This window comes from Aedes aegypti, chromosome 3, assembly GCF_002204515.2.
Source record: "Aedes aegypti strain LVP_AGWG chromosome 3, AaegL5.0 Primary Assembly, whole genome shotgun sequence".
Classification (NCBI taxonomy): domain Eukaryota; kingdom Metazoa; phylum Arthropoda; class Insecta; order Diptera; family Culicidae; genus Aedes; species Aedes aegypti.
In genome coordinates this window covers 51336946-51354733 of record NC_035109.1, presented here as the reverse complement: position 1 = coordinate 51354733, position 17788 = coordinate 51336946, and the positions used below count along the sequence as shown (strand labels likewise).

At 42.2% G+C, this 17788-nt stretch overlaps 1 protein-coding gene across 1 annotated transcript in view; it reads right to left on the bottom strand.

Annotated features, from left to right (window-relative positions):
• LOC5574518 (putative U5 small nuclear ribonucleoprotein 200 kDa helicase) overlaps positions 1 to 17788 on the bottom strand; it is a 45079-nt gene that overhangs the window by 17746 nt on the left and 9545 nt on the right. Inside the window, exons 3-5 of the mRNA XM_021852521.1 lie at positions 13003 to 13531; positions 7574 to 12492; positions 5964 to 6489 (exon numbers count right to left, since the gene is read on the bottom strand). Coding sequence (XP_021708213.1) covers positions 5964 to 6489; positions 7574 to 12492; positions 13003 to 13531 — 5974 coding nt within the window. The remainder of the gene's footprint in view (positions 1 to 5963; positions 6490 to 7573; positions 12493 to 13002; positions 13532 to 17788) is intronic.

Genomic DNA, 17788 nt, shown 5'->3' with positions numbered 1-17788 from the left:
TACTCAAATGAGAGCACTCTGCAATGCCTGACTGTCACACTTTCATTCACCCCGACTCCCTCCCCCAAATTATGGACATCATTGTTGGATGACCCCAAGAGCCAATGTTTCTAATATCTCATGTATAATATTGTAAAGATAACTTTTTACAATTTGATTACAACATAGCGAGCGTAAACCGCAAATTGCACCAGCGCGATAAGAAATGTTTTACAAAATCGCGCATAACTTTTGATAAAAAAAATACACCTCTGTTTTTTTCATATTTTGTGCACTCAAAATAATCCAAACGTCATTGTTACGTGAAAACATACGTGGTTTTTTTCCATCGCACTTTTCACGTAGCTCTTACGTTAATCATAGGTAGCCCAGAATGAACGCATGAACTTTTGATCTTCGTCCATTCCACCGGCGCTACAAGTAAGAGCTACGTGGATTTTCCGGTAGCCTTTACGAAGCGTTTCAATAGGACCTAGATGGTTTTGCATTAAATTAACTAGAATATAGACCAACCTTATCTCTAATAGGCTTTGGAAGAAAACTAATTCCCAATTGGAAAATGTAAACAAATCTAAAAGATTGTGATATTTTTATATTCAATCTGAGCATTGTGAATCTGGTTTCCCAAATGTTGTGAGTATGTTCTGTTTTGTTGCAGCCTTCGCGTGCTATAATTGATAGAGGTTATAAATCAGGTGTAAAATATGAAGTAATGCAGGGATTCTTCGGTATTCAAAGCATATTTACCTTAAAATCAATCTAACACAGGGTTTAAAGTTCAGCAGCTTCTGAAGTTCTGCAAAAATCAAGCGGGTGCCATCTTAGGATTTGAGTTCAACACCGAATGTACGTACAATATGCAGATGTCAAAATGAACTTAGGCACCTACATGAATTTCACGTAAGTGCGATAGGTAACCTCAGTAACAATTACCGATTCACTATTTGATGGTTATGAATGGCTTAGTGATCTTTATCTTAGTCAGGTGAAGTGAAGGCAAAATGAATTTGAAATGATCTACGTGATTTTTCACGTAGCAATGACGTTTGGATTTTTTTGAGTGTGTAAAACCAGGTCAGCTTTTCAATGATGCAAAAACTACTGAAATCGGTGGGTCTACCCCGTTTGGCATAATGCCGTATGGCATAATGCCGTTTGGCATACAGTCGTTTGGCATAATAGCTGTTTGGCATAATGCCATTTGGCATAACGGCCGTTTGGCATAATTGCCATTTGGCATAATTGCCATTTGGCATAATAGCCGTTTGGCATAATTGCGAAAAACATTGAATTTGATCAATTCACTTCGAATAAACAAAGGGGTGTGTATAAACTGCTCACGATCGTACATTCCGTTGTCAAATATTGATAGGACATAGGGGTTTGTTCTTCTTCGTCGTAAGCGCTACTGTTCGTCGTATCAAACTTTAAATGTTCCACTACGGCGGATATTCAAACTTACCTGCAAAATAGATTCATTATCCAAGTGTAATTTTGTGAAAGCTGTTATGGTTTGTACACTTATACACCAAAAATGCAATAAAACTACTGTATTTCGGTAAATAACTTCAGTTCAATTATCCACTTTGCACTTTTTCACCGAAATCGCATGGACGAACACGATTTGAGAGAAATGCTTAGCGATCGACTGAGCCACACCACTTTCCAACACAAGTTTCTTCCCGCCCCCGTGGGTGACTTACTTCGCCGGGCACTTATTTTCACTATGGAAAACCTTCGTACTTCTTCACTGAAGGATTTCATTCCAATCACACGCCGTAAAACTTCAATAAATCACTAAATTCTACGAAATTTCCTCAACCGCCGCGTATAATTGAGAATGTAAACAAAGTTTGATCCGTCGTACTGAGAAAAAAAATGCTTGTGCGCATCAATGTGTGCGCGACGCTCGATGTAAAAATACGGTTTCTTTGATTGTGTTGTTTTAGCTGTACTGTGAGCAAATGCCATAATTGTACGGTCAAAAAGAATTGTGTTCATATGTTTGGGCTGAATTTTGATAACGAACAATGAATTTTAAAGGAAATTAGTATATTCTATCATGTTAAAGGAATGGAGGGAGATGCCAGTAGATCTATATATTCTAGTAAAACATTTTATTATAGCGTTGATATGTTGTGTTTTAACCATTCAATACACACAGTGAGCCGTAAGTTGGGAGACGAATCTGGAAACTGATTGCGACGGAGTTGAAAACGATACGACGGACTGAGAATACGGTAAGATGCATTTTCTTTGCATTATTTCCAAAAAGAGATCAAGATTTATCAAAATGTTATTGTACAATGCTAAAGCCGTTTTGAGAAAGAATTGTTTGGCATCGATTTGTGTCAGCATCATTCACTGCAATACTGGGAAAATTGCAGTTCTCACTGATCAATGCTTAATACGATGGATACTAGCACATCACCCTACTTCTAATCTTCATTTTTCAAAGAAACTAATATCCAATAAAGCTCTTTTGGAATTGCATCATACATGACTTCCGGGGTCATTACGTCCGGGATATTAAAGCGCATTTATAACAAAAATATATCCAACGCCTAAGTTATTCCATGTCATTTGAAAAAAAAGGAACATGGTATTTTATGACGTATCTTATGGTCCCGCATATTACTGTACCGCCTGCAGTATCTTCCTTTTTCAAATTATGCCAAACGACCATTATGCCAAACGACTATTATGCCAAACAACTGTTATGCCAAACGACTATTATGCCAAACGGCTATTATGCCAAACGACTTTATGCCAAACGACTGTATGCCAAACGGCATTATGCCAAACGGGGTAGACCCAAATCGGTGGTTGCAAACACCATAGCAATTCAGTTTTTCCAATAAAATCCAATATGGCCGTTATATATTTTTATTTTTGTAAATGAAGCTCCTATGTTTTCTCTTTCCAAAACCATGTTATTGTGAAGGGGTTATTGAATAAATTTCTGGGTTATAGCGGTTTGAGTGAGCCTAGAATTGTCAAAAATCGAGGGGTCCTCAAGAAAAGTTAAAGAATTACTGCAATTTATGAAAAGCTGAAGTTAAATGCAGCTCGGCTAGACGAATGCCTAGATTAAGAAATAACATTTTCCGTGTTGTTCCCTTGTTTTTCTTTCAGTATATATATATGTGGTATATTACTTGCTTATGAATAAGTAGTTGGTATAGTATAAACACGACCAAACAATATACATCTAGAATATGTTCTTCGAATTTTCTGAGCCATTTGTGAAAAAATAAACTAGGCCAAAAGAATGTTGACCACTGTATCTTAAGGACTATATGCAGGCTTGATAGGAACCGCTCTGCGAGGCAAAGAGGAGGTGATTTTGCCGTTTTTCTGAGGAGAAAAAACTGAACTCAAAATTTGCAACACATATCCTTAAGCGATTCAAATGAGAGTGTAAGAAAACGCGAGGATTTTTTCAGGTACTCTCTGTCTCTCTTGTTGCGATGCACACCTTAACTCACACTTCAAAAGATCTCTTGAGCAGGCTTGATGATTCCCCTCAACATCATCAGAGTTCGGTGTAATACTCTAGAGCAGCGTGCTGTCTTTGCCTATTTGCGAAGGAGCGAAAAAAAGGTAAGCAGAGAGGCAACGAAAAATGAGCGAGGAAGATGCAGCACAAAACACGACATAGAAAAATTCCATCAAAAAAGGGTGTTCTCACAACTCCCCGAGGAATGCTTTGTTCGGGCGGCAGACTCAAGAGTCCTTTTGAAGTGTGAGTAAAGGTTAGCATCGCAACAAGAGAGAGAGAGAGTACCTGAAAAAATCCTCGCATTTTTTGCACTCTCACTCGAATTGCTTGAGGATCTGTATTAAAAATTTTGAGTTCAATTTTGTCTCCTCAGAAAAACGGCAAAATCACCTCCTCTTTGCATCGCAGAGGAGTTTCTATCAAGCCTGCTTTTGAGTCTGCCGCCCGAACAAACAGTCCTCGGGGAGTTGTGAGAGCACCCTTTTTTGATAAAATTTTACTCTGTTGTGTTTTGTGTGCATCTTCCTCGCTCATTTTTCGTTGCCTCTCTGCTTAGCATTTTTTCGTTCCCTCGCAAAGAAGCAAAGGCAGCACGCTGCTCTAGAGTATTTCACCGAACTCTAATGATGTAGAGGAGCATTATCAAGCCTGACTATATGTTATCTATAATAAATTTATCTAAGGATATCTTTAGAAATTATACTTTAACAGACTCTTCCATAAATTTCCCAAATTTAGAATTTATTCAGAAATTTCTTCAAGAACTTCTACAGCGAATTTCCAAAAAAAATTCCAAATTATTGAAAATCAGGATTTAAGAAGGTTTTCCCAGAAGAAATCGTTAAGTAATCACTGATGAAACTTTTGGTGAAACACGTGATAAACTCCTACATCAGAGAACTTCTTCGGGAATCTCCGAAAAAAAAAATATTCTGGACCATTGGGGAAGTCTTGGATGATTATCCACACTGAAATAAATTTTATTGTACAAACTACTAAATCCATGGTAAAATTAAGAACTGCACCAACGATTTTCAACCGACTACATTAATCTGTTAACTCTACCAAAACATAGTCAACATCACTAGACAAGAAAATATATTCTGTTTATTTAACTAGAGTTGTAGTATTTCTGACTAGAAACATTCTAGATTTGACAAGTTTGGCATTATACTTTTGACCACACTGTGTTGTACGGTGGGTGCCACGGATTGAAATACAATGCTTTGTAGTGGATTCTACTATGGACATAGTCACATTTATTGCACTGCTCAGTGATTTTTACCAGATTATAGTAAACTTCACAGATTTTTGTAGTCGGTTGAAAAACGTTGGTGCAGTTCTTAATTCTACCATGGATTCGGTAGATAATACAACAAAACTTGTTTGCGACCAGAAAAAAAGCTAAAAAATAATTATTAAAATTACCAAACGAAATACTGGACAGTATCCTACCAAATATTATATAGGAATCTCTGAACAACCTTGGAGAATCCTCTGCATTTTTATCGAAATCAATATAGGAATTGGAGGAATTATATGATCCATTGCTGTAGCATTTTATGATGAGAGACCCCAAATGAACTCTTGAAGAATCCATGAAGAATTCTATTTGATAAATTATTGGAGCAATCTTCGGAAAAGTCAGCAGAAGTAATCCTCGGATGAAATTTATGGAGGGAATTTATGGAGAAACTTCATGAAGAATCCGTGATAGAACGTATTGAGGGATTCAACGAAGAGTTTCTTATAGTTTTCATGAAATAATCATTGGAGGAATTCATTGAGTGATTCCAGGGAGAATTCATGAGGAAATCTTGTAGGAATCCCCATAAGAGGATGACTGGAAGAATCCCAGAAAAAAATCAATTTAGAATCTCTTCGAGTAAATCTTTGTAGATTTTCCTGGAACAGTTTCTGGAGGAATCTGTGTAAAATCTGTAAGAGTAACAGATGGAGATATGGAAAAAATTTCGGAGTAATCCGAATCCCTGTAATGGATTAATTCATTATGCACATCGAGAAAAATATTTGTTCAACCGATCTTTGACCAGCCTCGTGATCGCCAGTGATCATTTGCATGAAGCTATGAAGCCATTCCGGAACAAAAACCGGGATGAATGAATACTGTGCATTGTTGGTAAACACGATCCCCGCAATCCGAATCACGAAACGGAATCAATAATAAATACGTAAAAGGCCTTCAGGATGTGCTACGTGCATCCTCCACCATCATCTCTCCCTAATCACGGAATCTTTGTTTGCTTGTACAAATCGGTTTCCAAACAAATCAACAACGGGGCGCTCGGTGAATGTGATTTGCCCACTGACAAAACAACAACTTGATGAGCCAGCAATTGATCAATTGATCAGGCAGTAGTAGGAGGATCGATCAACACGCGCCTTCCCGTCGATTCTTATCGCTACAGAGAGCCGGCGCCAATCGCCAGTGGAAACTTACCTGCGGGAAGAATGGCGCAATCACCGGTCCGGTCACATCATCCTCGCGTTCCAGATTGACCACCACATTGACAGACGATCCGGAGTGGATGCGGTCCTTTTCGACCACCTCGAAGGTCATTTCGATGTTCGGATAGCGATTGCAGAACCGGGCCACGTCGGACATCTGCTGATCGTTCAGCTGCAGCAACCGGATGCGATCTTCGTCGTCCAGCTCCATGATGTCGAACACCGTCTCGATGTTCTTCTCCTGGCAGCGCTTGATGATGTCCGCGTTGAAGTGCGGCAACTGCTTCAGGTAGGAATCTTTGCTCCACATGGCCTGGGTGACCATCTGGGCCAGCTCCATGGCGGCCACGGCCGGCGAAAGCCATCCGTTCGAGGATAGGACGTCGACACAGGCCTGGATGAGACGAATGGCTTTGCCGAGACTTTGCTCGGTGTCGCCTTGCAGTTCGGCACCCAGTTGTAGACGGGAGAGGTGGGCCTGAAGCAGCAGGTTGGTCTTGATATGGGGGTCGTTGTATCTGGAAGTGGAAAACGAAAGATCGATAAGTGTAATAATCCCTAAATCAAATTGAAAAATCCATTGAATTGAGACGTTGATTTTGATTCGATTTCTAATCAAATAGATTCGAAATCGAATCGAATAGATTCGAAATCGAATCGGATAGATTCGTAATCGAATCGGATAGATTCGCAATCGAATCGGATAGATTTAAAATCGAATCGAATAAATTCGAAATCGAATCGAATAGATTCAAAATCGGAACGAATAGATTCGAAATCGAATCGAGTAGATTCTAAATCGAATCGAGTAGCTTCGAAAATCAAATCGAGTAGATTCGAAATCGAATGGATATTCTAAATCGAATCAAATAGATTTTAAATCAAATCAAATAGATTTTGAATCGAATCAAATAGAATCGAAATCGAATCGAATAGATTCGAAATAGAATCGAGTAGATTCGAAATTTAATCGGATAGAATGGAAATCAGATTAAGTTGATTCGAAATTGAAACGAGTAGATTCAAAATCGTATCGAGTAGATTCTAAATCAAATCGAGTGGATTCGAAATCAAATCGAGTCAAATCGAGTAGATTCTAAATCGAATCGAGTAGATTCGAAATCGAATCGAGTAGATTCGAAATCGAATCGAGTAGATTCGAAATCGAATCGAGTAGCTTCGAAAATCAAATCGAGTAGATTCGAAATCGAATCGATTCAAAATAAATCGAATAGATTCAAAATCGAATCGAATAGATTCGACATCGGAACGAATAGATTCGAAATCGAATCGAGTAGATTCTAAATCTAATCAAATAGATTTTAAATCAAATCAAATGGATTTTGAATCGAATCAAATAGAATCGAAATCGAATCGGATAGATTCGAAACCGAATCGAGTAGATTCGAAATCGAATCGAGTAGATTCGAGATCGAATCGAGTAGATTCGAAATCGAATCGAGTAGATTCGAGATCGAATCGAGTAGATTCGAAATCGAATCGAGTAGATTCAAAATCGAATCGAGTAGATTCGAAATCGAATCGAGTAGATTTCGAAATTTCCCGAAAGTACACTTAAAAATAAACCAAGAAACTACTTACTTGGGAGCCGTTCCATTCGGTCCGGTCAGCTTGTTCGGCAACCTCTGGGCCAAACTCTTCAGAATGTTGTCCTCGTGGTGTCGCACCACGACGTCCTCGTACTCTGCCGCCGACGAAATGATCTCCAGCAGGCCTCGGATCTTCGTTTTGCTGTTCAACGACAAGCTGAACAGCTCGATGGTGGTGTAGTTGATGTAGTAGTACGCGGCGATCATTCCCAGGTTCAGCGGTAGCGTGTCCATTTCGTCTTCGACGCTGATGCACTTGGATTGTTCCAGGTCGGACAGGGTGCTCTCGACCAGTTCCGAGAGGTGATCGGACAGATGCCGATGGGTCACGCCCTGAAGGTTGTAGTAGTTGGGATTCTGGGTCAGCCGACGGTAAAGGAACGTCCAGGTGAGGTAATCTACGGCGTCCTGCTTATTCTCGATGGTTTTTGTGACAATTTCCGCGTTAAAGTGATCGTGCAGACGGTGATCGAGGTGGCTCTCGACCGGGAGGCTTTCGTTGAGGAACTTCTTGAAGAAGTCCTTCTTGGAGCTCTGGCACATCAGGACGCACTTGGCGTCGTCGTCTTCCAGAGGGCGATTGGCCCGGCCGACCATCTGCATGACGTCCGTGACTGGGTAGTCGTCGTAGGAATGGCTCTTGCCGTTGTAGAACTGAGTGTCCATGATCACCACGAGATATGCGGAGATGTTCAAGCCCCAGCAGAGATCCCGGGTGACAACGGCGATCTGGACCGCTCCGGAGTCGAACAGCTGTTCCACAATTCGGTGATCGGACGGCGTCAAGCCTTCGTGGATATAGGCAACGCCTTGTGAGAGAGTTTCTTTCAGGGTCTTGTCGGTCATACGGTCCAAGAACGGCTTGATGTCGTCCTCTTCGGCGTGGAAGAACCGGTTTGGTTGAGCCTCAGCCGCGCAGTACGTCAAAATGTCGATCGCCGTCAGGCGCGCTAGCTTGCGAGAAGAAACGAACACGATCACTGGCTTGTGCGGGCTGAACTTTGTGATCGCGTTGTAGACGGGCTTGGACATGGCTGCCACTCTCGAAGCGTTGTGAGTAATGTTGAATCCCTGGACGTGTAACTCCAATGGGATCGGACGAACGCTCGGATGGAAATTGAAGGTAGCGTTCGCGTTGCATCCCAACCATTGGGCGACGTCCCTCGCGTCCGAGAGAGAAGCTGAGAGCGCGATAATACGGATCTGTTTCTCAATTTGCGAAGAGATATATCGCATACGAGAGCACACAACTTCCAGGACCGGACCTTCCTCCCCGCCGATCAACTGCAGCTCGTCGACGATGAACAGCTGGATATTCTGGACGTTCTTCCTCTGCTTCCAACGACGCGACAGGATGTCCCACTTGTCCGCAGTCGTAACGATGATCTGTCCCTTGGCGATCAGCTTCAAGTCCGTTCCGGTTTCACCGGTCAACTTAACAACCTTGCAGCCCAAATGCTGCCCGAACTTCTGGTGCCAATCCATGAAAATCAACTCGGCCAAACTGTCCCTCGACACCAGGTAGACGACCCGACCATGCGGGTTCTGCTGCAGCATTCTCAGAACGGCAAATTCCGCGATCGTGGTTTTACCGGATCCGGTTGGGGCGCCCACAAAAACGTTGTCCTCGCTGTTGTAGACCGCGTTGAAGACCTGCGTTTGGATCGGGTTGAACTGCGGGAACTTGTCCGCGTACAACGCCTCGAAGTTTGGCTCCCGAAGGGCACTGATCGGAAGGGGCTGCAGATCAAGTAGCTCCGTGGGCGGGAGGTTCTTCTCCGGCAGGATCAGATGACGGAATGAGACGGGGAGTTGTGTTTCGGCGCCGATCCAACGATCGGACACGATTCTCAGGAAGTACTGCGGCGGGAGTGGTTCAAAAACCGGGACGAAGAACTTCACCAGGTGATCGTCCTGGCAGTACTTGGCCTTCAGAAGGAAGTACTCGTGATGGAGGATCACTTCCGAATCGACGTCTTCGACCAGGATCCAGAAGGCTTCCGATTGGCCGTGGATTTTTTCGTCCCACTGGAAGTCCGGGGTGATCGTGAGCTCAACCCGCAGAGTAGATCGCGTGATCGGTTGGATGTGGGTGGACAGTTCCAGCTTGGGGAACTGGTGCACGTACTTGTAGATGGTTTTGCCCAGTTTGGGGACGCGGATCAGTTCACCGATCTCGTTCGCCTCCAGATCGTACAGCCGCTCCCAGGGGAAGTTCTTCTTCTCGATCTTCTTGACGATCTCTTCGGGCATTTTGCGGAACTGGCGCAGCGGAGACATACTTTGCCACATGCGGCGGTCTATCATCTTGCACAGGGTGAGACATTTGTCCGCGAGTTGGGCCCATTCGCGGTGGAGGACGATCTCGAAGATCGCACGGAGAAGACGCGCCGCGGATTGGGTCACGTAGACCATGTCGGCCATCAGGGCGAATCCTTCCAGCTTGAGTTGGGAGATGTAGGCTTGCAGGAGGACGTTGACCTTGGCGCTGGGCTCCTCCATGCTTTCCTTGATCGGGATAGGGACGCGCTCCATCAGCTTCTGGAGTTCGAGCTTTTCCTCTTCGCGAACGGTGATGTTGCGGAACTCGCCGGACAGGGAGAACACCCGGAAGAGCTCGATCTCGCTGAGGGTCGGTTTGAGTAGTTGGTTGTAGGTTAGCATGGTGTCGTGGGTACAATAGTAATGGGACGCAATGCGTCCGATTTCGGTGACCTGGAAGTGTCCGCTCTTGCGATCGTACTTGATCAAACCGCTCTTCTCCAGGTGCAGGGCTGCGGTGTGGACCAAATCGGCACGGAAGTGTTCCAGAAGGGGATCTTCCTTGATCGCGTCATAGGAGACGCCGTAGAGAGTTGGTTGACGCAGCATGCGGATGTAGAGATAGGTGTACCCGAGCCAGGTGACTGCGTCCTTGACGTTCTGGATGGTTCCGAGGACTATCTCGGCGTTGAGCATGTCGGGCATCTTGGACACGAGTTGGGACTCGATCGGGAGCTGCTGATTCAGCAGGGAAAGATAGTACTGGAGTTCGCTGTGGTTGGTGATCAGGATGCCTTCGCCCTTGGTATCGTACTGGGGACGACCGGCTCGACCAAGCATCTGCAGCACGTCCAGAGCGCTCAGTTCGACCCAGCGGCCCTTCTCCGGGTTGTAGATCTGGGTTCCCTTGATGATGACGGTGTGAGCAGGCAAGTTGACACCCCAAGCTAGGGTTGCGGTGGACACCAGGACCTGAATGTGACGATCGGCGAACAGATCTTCGACCAGGGTTCTGTCCACGCGAGTCATACCGGCATGATGGATGGCGAAGCCATACGGGAGCAAATCTTTGAGTTCGGCGTTCTTGACCTGCTCAGCTTCCGATCGCAAGACTTCCATACTGGCTGAACCTTCCCGCAGGAAGCTTCCCAACGTATCTTTCTCCAGGCACATGTCGCGAATGGCGCGAGCGGTTTTGCCAGTTTCCTTCCTGGAGTGGACAAACACCAGGACCTGGTTCTTCCCGGCGTGCTCCATGACCTTCTCGTAGACGATGTCGTTCATCACCTGAAACCGTTTCAGTGCTTTCTTCTCCGTAACTCCGATGTACTGCTGCTCCAAAGCGACCGGCCGAAAGCTGTTGTCGAAGTAGAACAGACCGGTTTCGGGGCGGACGCGCAGGAAGGTTGCTACGTCGTGGTAATTGGGCAAGGTTGCTGAAAGTCCCACCAGGCGGACGTCTTCCTGAGTGGTCTCAATGTTACGAATCGTACGAGCAACCAACGATTCCAGAACCGGACCACGTTCGTCGTGCAGCAGATGGATTTCATCGATGATCACCAACCTTACCAATTGGGTATAGGTCTTCTCGCCTCCCTTTCTGGTAATGATGTCCCATTTCTCCGGAGTACACACGATCACCTGCGTGGCGGCGATCTGCTCCCGACTCAGCTGGTGATCACCCGTCAATTCCGAAACCGTCAGATTATACGTGGCCAAACGCTTCCCGAAATTCCCCACCATTTCCTGTACCAGCGATCGCATCGGAGCGATGTAGATGATCTTGAACTCGTCCACGTTGATCGTGCCGTCGTCGTTGATGTGCTTCCCGATCTCCCGCATCATCGTCAGCAGGGCCACGTTGGTCTTACCGGCTCCCGTCGGGGCACACAGCAGCAGATTCTCGTCGCTCTCCAGCGCCGTCTTGTACAGACGACTCTGGATGCGGTTCAGCGTTTTGAACCCGGCGAAGACCGGTTGAACGTATTTTGGGAGCTTATCGATCACCATCAGTTCCTCTTCCTCGTCGAACGGCTTCGGCTTCAAGGCAGGGACATGAACTTCCTCGTATCCCTTACGCTGTTTCCTGAAACTTCCGTCCGGCAGCTGACAACGCTTGTTCGCCATCAGATGGGACCCCTGCGTGAAAGCCAACTCGTCCAACTCCAGCACGTTCCTGTTACCGGGAATCTGCCCTCCGATACCTTCCATGTTATCATCATCCTGCTCCTTCCTCCTGCGCTGCATCTTGGACTTCTCACTGTCGTAGTCCTCCATCTCCTGTTTCCCGGTATCTAGCTGTCTCAAGATTTTCGCCAGAAACGCATCCGACTTCATCTTCTCCCGGATTTTAACCCGCTCGCTCTCGCTCTGTGACGAGGCCAGCATCGTGCAGTACAGGATCGTCTGGCGATTCTTCTTCAGCAGTTTAATGAAATCGAAACAGTCATAGCCCAACAGAAGGACCAGCTGATTCTCGCACTCCCGATCGTCTCCAGCGTCCTTCAGGACGCCCAGCACTTCACCGGCCTTGGCTTGCGACATGATGGAATCGTTGTAGTACTTTCGCAGGCATCGCTGCAGCCAATGGGCGTCAATGTCCCGCGGATCCAGGGCCTTCTCCTTCTTGCTCTCTTCGTTGCCACCGAGCTGGAAAAGATAATGATCGTTATTAGCTTCAGTATGAATCGACAAACTCAACTAAACACAGAATCAAGATCAATCGTGATCAATCGAGGATGGATTGCCAACTAGTGAGCTCGTTTCATGCTTATGATAACATTTTTTATTGTGGCCACGTTACGTTTATGTAATTTGCTAACAAACTGTGGATGGTCCGTCACTACAAGTGTTTTATGTCGACACTTGTAGTGACGGACCATCCACAGTTTATTTGCAAATTATTTCTGTTTCATTACCTACACATGTTTTTATGAATGTCTTCATACTTTTTTACCCTTCTGCCAATATTCTTTCATCGCGAGACAAAAATTCAAAACAAGTTTTAAGTAAGAGTCGTATTTTTGCTCCTTATCCATAGAAAAACTAAGTTAACTACTCCCTGATCTTTTTCCTCCCCACCAATCAACACCCTTCCCTTGGTGATTGTGGAGATGCAGAGGTATTCTCGGTCTCCAGAAGCAACAATCATCAACTTACATTCTCAGCATGCAAAATGCCATCATCCCGTGCCTCCTCGCCCTCATCCTGGACATCATCGTCCCGGATCTCTCCGTACTTGTCCTCGTCACTCTCCTCCTCCGACTCGTAGAACTGCACATTGATCCCGTAAGTGTCGTCAATCTGTTCCCCCTCGGTCACTCCGGTCGCCCCCGAAGTCGAATCCGACCCAAAGTCGGTGATCTTCTTGCCCAAGTTGACCAACAGGGCGAACCGTTCGTCCGTGACCGTCCCCAGCAGGCCATCAATCTCCCGCTTCCGCTCCCGGTCCTTCAACTTGTCGTTCTTCAGCACGGCCAGGATCTCATCGGCCGCACCGCACAAGATGTCCCTCGGCTGGTCGCCGATGGCCTCCTGGATGAAGCTGAGCAAAACTTCGTACGTTTGGCGAGTTTCCTGCGTTTTTGGACGGTACACGATCCCGACCATCTCGTCGATTCCCTCCGTCAGCAGGGTGGCCCCCTTCATGCTGTTGAAGTCGTACTGCGCTTCATCACGCTTCTGACGCCTGCAAATAGAAAGCATTCATTAGATTAGGGCACGGTTGGTAGGGAGTATGAATCTTAAAATAGAAACTGTGGAGACATTATGTTTGAAAAAAGGACAGAGGTTTTGAAGAAGCCATATGGAAATGAATAAAAGAATAACTTTAAAAAATCTTGTAGGGTTTGCTGGAAAATCCTAAATCGCTTCAAATATTGAGGGGGAAAAACATTCTCTATGGAGAAGTCCTGAAGCAGGACTGGTAGCGACTAAGTGACTTAAAAATAGCAATTTAGGAACCTCAATAACGGGTCATGGACAAATTATGTCACGCTCCAAGGGGGGGGGGGGGGGGGTGTCAAGCTAAGCGTGACAAGCCTTACAAAATTTTCGGAGGGTTCATACAAAAACTGTGACAAAGGGGGGGGGGGTCGAAAAAGTTGAAATTTAGCGTGACATAATTTGTGTACCATCCCTAAACCAAATAAAAACCCGAATAGTTTGTATATGGATTCCTTAGAGTATTCGACCAGACATTTCTTTAATAATATTTCCAAAAATTATTTATTTTTGACATTACGAAAAATATTCCCAAATGTATGTATGTATGTATGTAGGTAGCCACCAATCCTTGCTTGAGTCTTGCTCTGCATGCGGCTCCACTCAACAGTAAGGTCAAATTTTATTACCAATCTGCATTCAACATATCGCTGTATGAAGGGCCAAAAGGGGGGGTGGCGGACCCGTAAGTAGAAACACTTACGCGAAACCCGCGGGAAATAGAGAATCTCCTTCCAGCCATATGATCCAACAGATTGAGTATTAGAATTTGCAATACTTGTCGAGCTTTCCACGGAAAGGTTTGTTAGAAGAAGGGCGCGTCAAATCTTTCACAACTGTTGGAGAGAAAAGTACTAGACGCGAACGACTAACACTTTTCCTCCTGACTCCGATTGGCACTCCACTTCATTGTCCAGTTGTAAATTCAATGATGCCCTGATGCTCCCTCCCTTCCCAAAACATGATAAATTCAACTATAGTGATATGTTATATAGTAGAACAGATTATAATATATATAATAATATGATAATAAAATATGAAAATAAAATAATAGTAACAATAAAATATGACGCAGTGAAACAGCATATGAATGCATGCAGTATTATATCGGTCGACATATATTTTTCTTTGGATTATTTGTCCTACTGATGAAATTAGGCTGGTCGAGGGAAGAATGATACAATTAAACAAATAATTTGAATAAAAATAAAAAATCAGTGATTTGTTAATAAAGTTTCCTGATACATCAAAAACAAAATTCCAGCTTCCATATGTTTAGGGAGGACAAACAAAATAATATTACATCAGACGCTTCGTTTCATTCGCTGTATCCTACTGTAGTAAACAAGAACAATTACATTGAGGCCATTGTAGCAGCATGTAGCGCAAGGATGTTATGACACATTCCCCAGTCTGCAAAATAAGGACGAATTACAATTTCCGGAACAGAACGACATGCTGAAATATTAATGGTAGTGATTATGTTAGTATCTCCGATGACTCCATGAAACTTCTGGAAATTATGCCAATGAATTAGTATAACAACCAATTATAAATAAGTAATTCGTGCACCTCCACTGGACTAGTAGCTATAAGGAATGAAAATTATCTGTTATTTTATGAGCCAAAGGAATTATTTGTATACCTATTTATTACCTATGAACAGTAGATATAGTACAACGCTACACAAGGTGTATGTATGTAGGTAGCCACCATCCTAGCTTGAGTCTTGCTCTGCACGCGGTTCCACAGTATCAGTACAGTCAATTTTCATTATCAATCTGAATTCAACATACCATTGTATGAAGGGCCAAAATGGGGTGTGGCGGACCCGTAAGCAGAGGCACTTACGCGAAACCCGCGGGAAAAAGAGAATCTCCTTCCAGAATTGAAAATGATCCAACGCAGAGTTAATTTTCATTATTAAATTGAATTCATAATGCCATTGTATGAAGGGCCAAAGGAACTGTAGTGAACCGGTAAGCAGAGACACTTACGCGAAACCTGCGGGGAAAAGAGAATAGTCCTGCTGCAACTTCAATGATGCCCTGATGCACCCTCCCAAATCCCAACATATGATGAAATGGAATAAATATAATGAGATATACATAAGAATGTAAATTTTGTTCATTAAGTTGGTATCTATATGTATATATGGATGATACAAATGATTTAATCAAATGAATATGATGATTTCAACTTTATTGAGCACACTCCAAAATAAGTAGGTAATACAGATGAACAAAGAGCTGAAAGATGCAAAGCAATCATTAAGTTGGTATCTATATGTAGACTTCAAAATGATTAAAGAAGTTGATCATTTAATAGAATAGGATCCCTGCAACAATTATGATGAAATATAACGCTATGCAAAAAATGATATATAAAACAGTATATTATGTAATACAATATAAACATCAAAAATAACAATATAAAATAGAAATACAACAAACTAGCAATAATGTATTAAAAAAAAGTGAATACTACACCATATACTATAAATGAGAACAATATTATCTGTATTAATGAAATGGAATAATGTTTGTATGTCACTATCCAGCCTCTTTGATGATTTCGTTTAGGATTCTGAAATAAGTGTCTGAAAAAGAAAATTTAAATATAAGGTAAATGCCGCCCTAGTAATAAAATCGAATTTCCCAATTTTATTATGTTTGGATTCCCTCCATGAAACATGTGGCACTCCAACACAAACAACGTAGTAGGAAGATAAATTCTCCTTGGGATAGCTAGCACTAGTATGTAATGTACAAATAACAAATTTTAATGGCTAACAGATTTGAAAGATTCCCTCGTTATATCCATTCTCTGGGATTCCGACGTTTACCTTGAGAAAAAAAAATGTATAAATATTCACTGGAAGAGCTAAAAATCAGGGAATACTATTTCGAAATTTTGTGAAAACTCTTACATATGCACATAGGTAGGTTTCCTTGACAACGGTAAATAGAATAAAAATATAGATATGGACTAATACGTTCTGAAATAACTATACAATGTAATGTAATATAATATAGTATAAAACATTACAATATCATTTTATACCATATAAGAGAAAATAGTATAATATAATACAATAAAATATAATATAATACAATAAAATATAATATAATATAATATAATATAATATAATATACAATATAATATAATATAATATAATATAATATAATATAATATAATATAACATAACATAATACAATATAATATAATATAATCTATATAAATAAAAATTGAGTGGTGTTTGTATGTCACGAAAAGGCCTGAAAACTGCCTGAAATGGTTTGGGAAAGTCTTCGTAATAATCGGAAAAATGGAAGAGGACTTATGTGTTATTTTGTATGGGAGATTATATGACTTTTTAAAGCAGCTTACTAGATGGCAATACGAAAAATATTCCCAAATGTAGAGAAATTACTTAAGATCTAAACTTGTTATTTGTTTGAAATAAGGGTTAAAATAACTTAAAATAATAACCAAAAATTGCTCCTAACTCGTAGTAACTGGTTTGCCACTCAAATAACATATTACTTTTATGTTATTTCAGGAGCAATTTTAGTCATTTTTTAGTTATTTTAACTCTATTTCAAACAATATAATGACAAGTTTAGTTATCAAGAACATAATTTGCCTTTAGATAAAGTAAACATACGTAGCCACCCACTCGAACCACTCACTTAAGCACCCTCTCGAGCCACCCAACAAGACGGAGCACAGTGTTATGTGCGCCGGCCAGAAATAAATCATCATGTTCCATGTATACCTCCACAGAATTAAGTAGGAAGTATTACTTGTACACGTTCCATACAAAGGTATTATTATCAATATAATTCATCAACTTTGCTTACCTTTTTTGACAGTTTTCTCCTCTCTTCTATCGTTTCTTACAGACGGAAAAAGTTGTCATCAGTATGCATTTGAATTGTCAATTGTAGTGTATAATATCCTATATTCACGTTACGGAAAGATTACCGTTTCAGGCCATTTTGGTACTCAAGCAACTATGCCCTAACCCGCATTATAAGGTTAAGTATACTGCACATGTGAAATTTTATGTTCTTTTATATCTAGCTAATAAAAATGGTTCGGATATATCAGGTAAATTCAAAATTGATATATATATATATATATATATATATATATATATATATATATATATATATATATATATATATATATAATATATATATATATATATATATATATA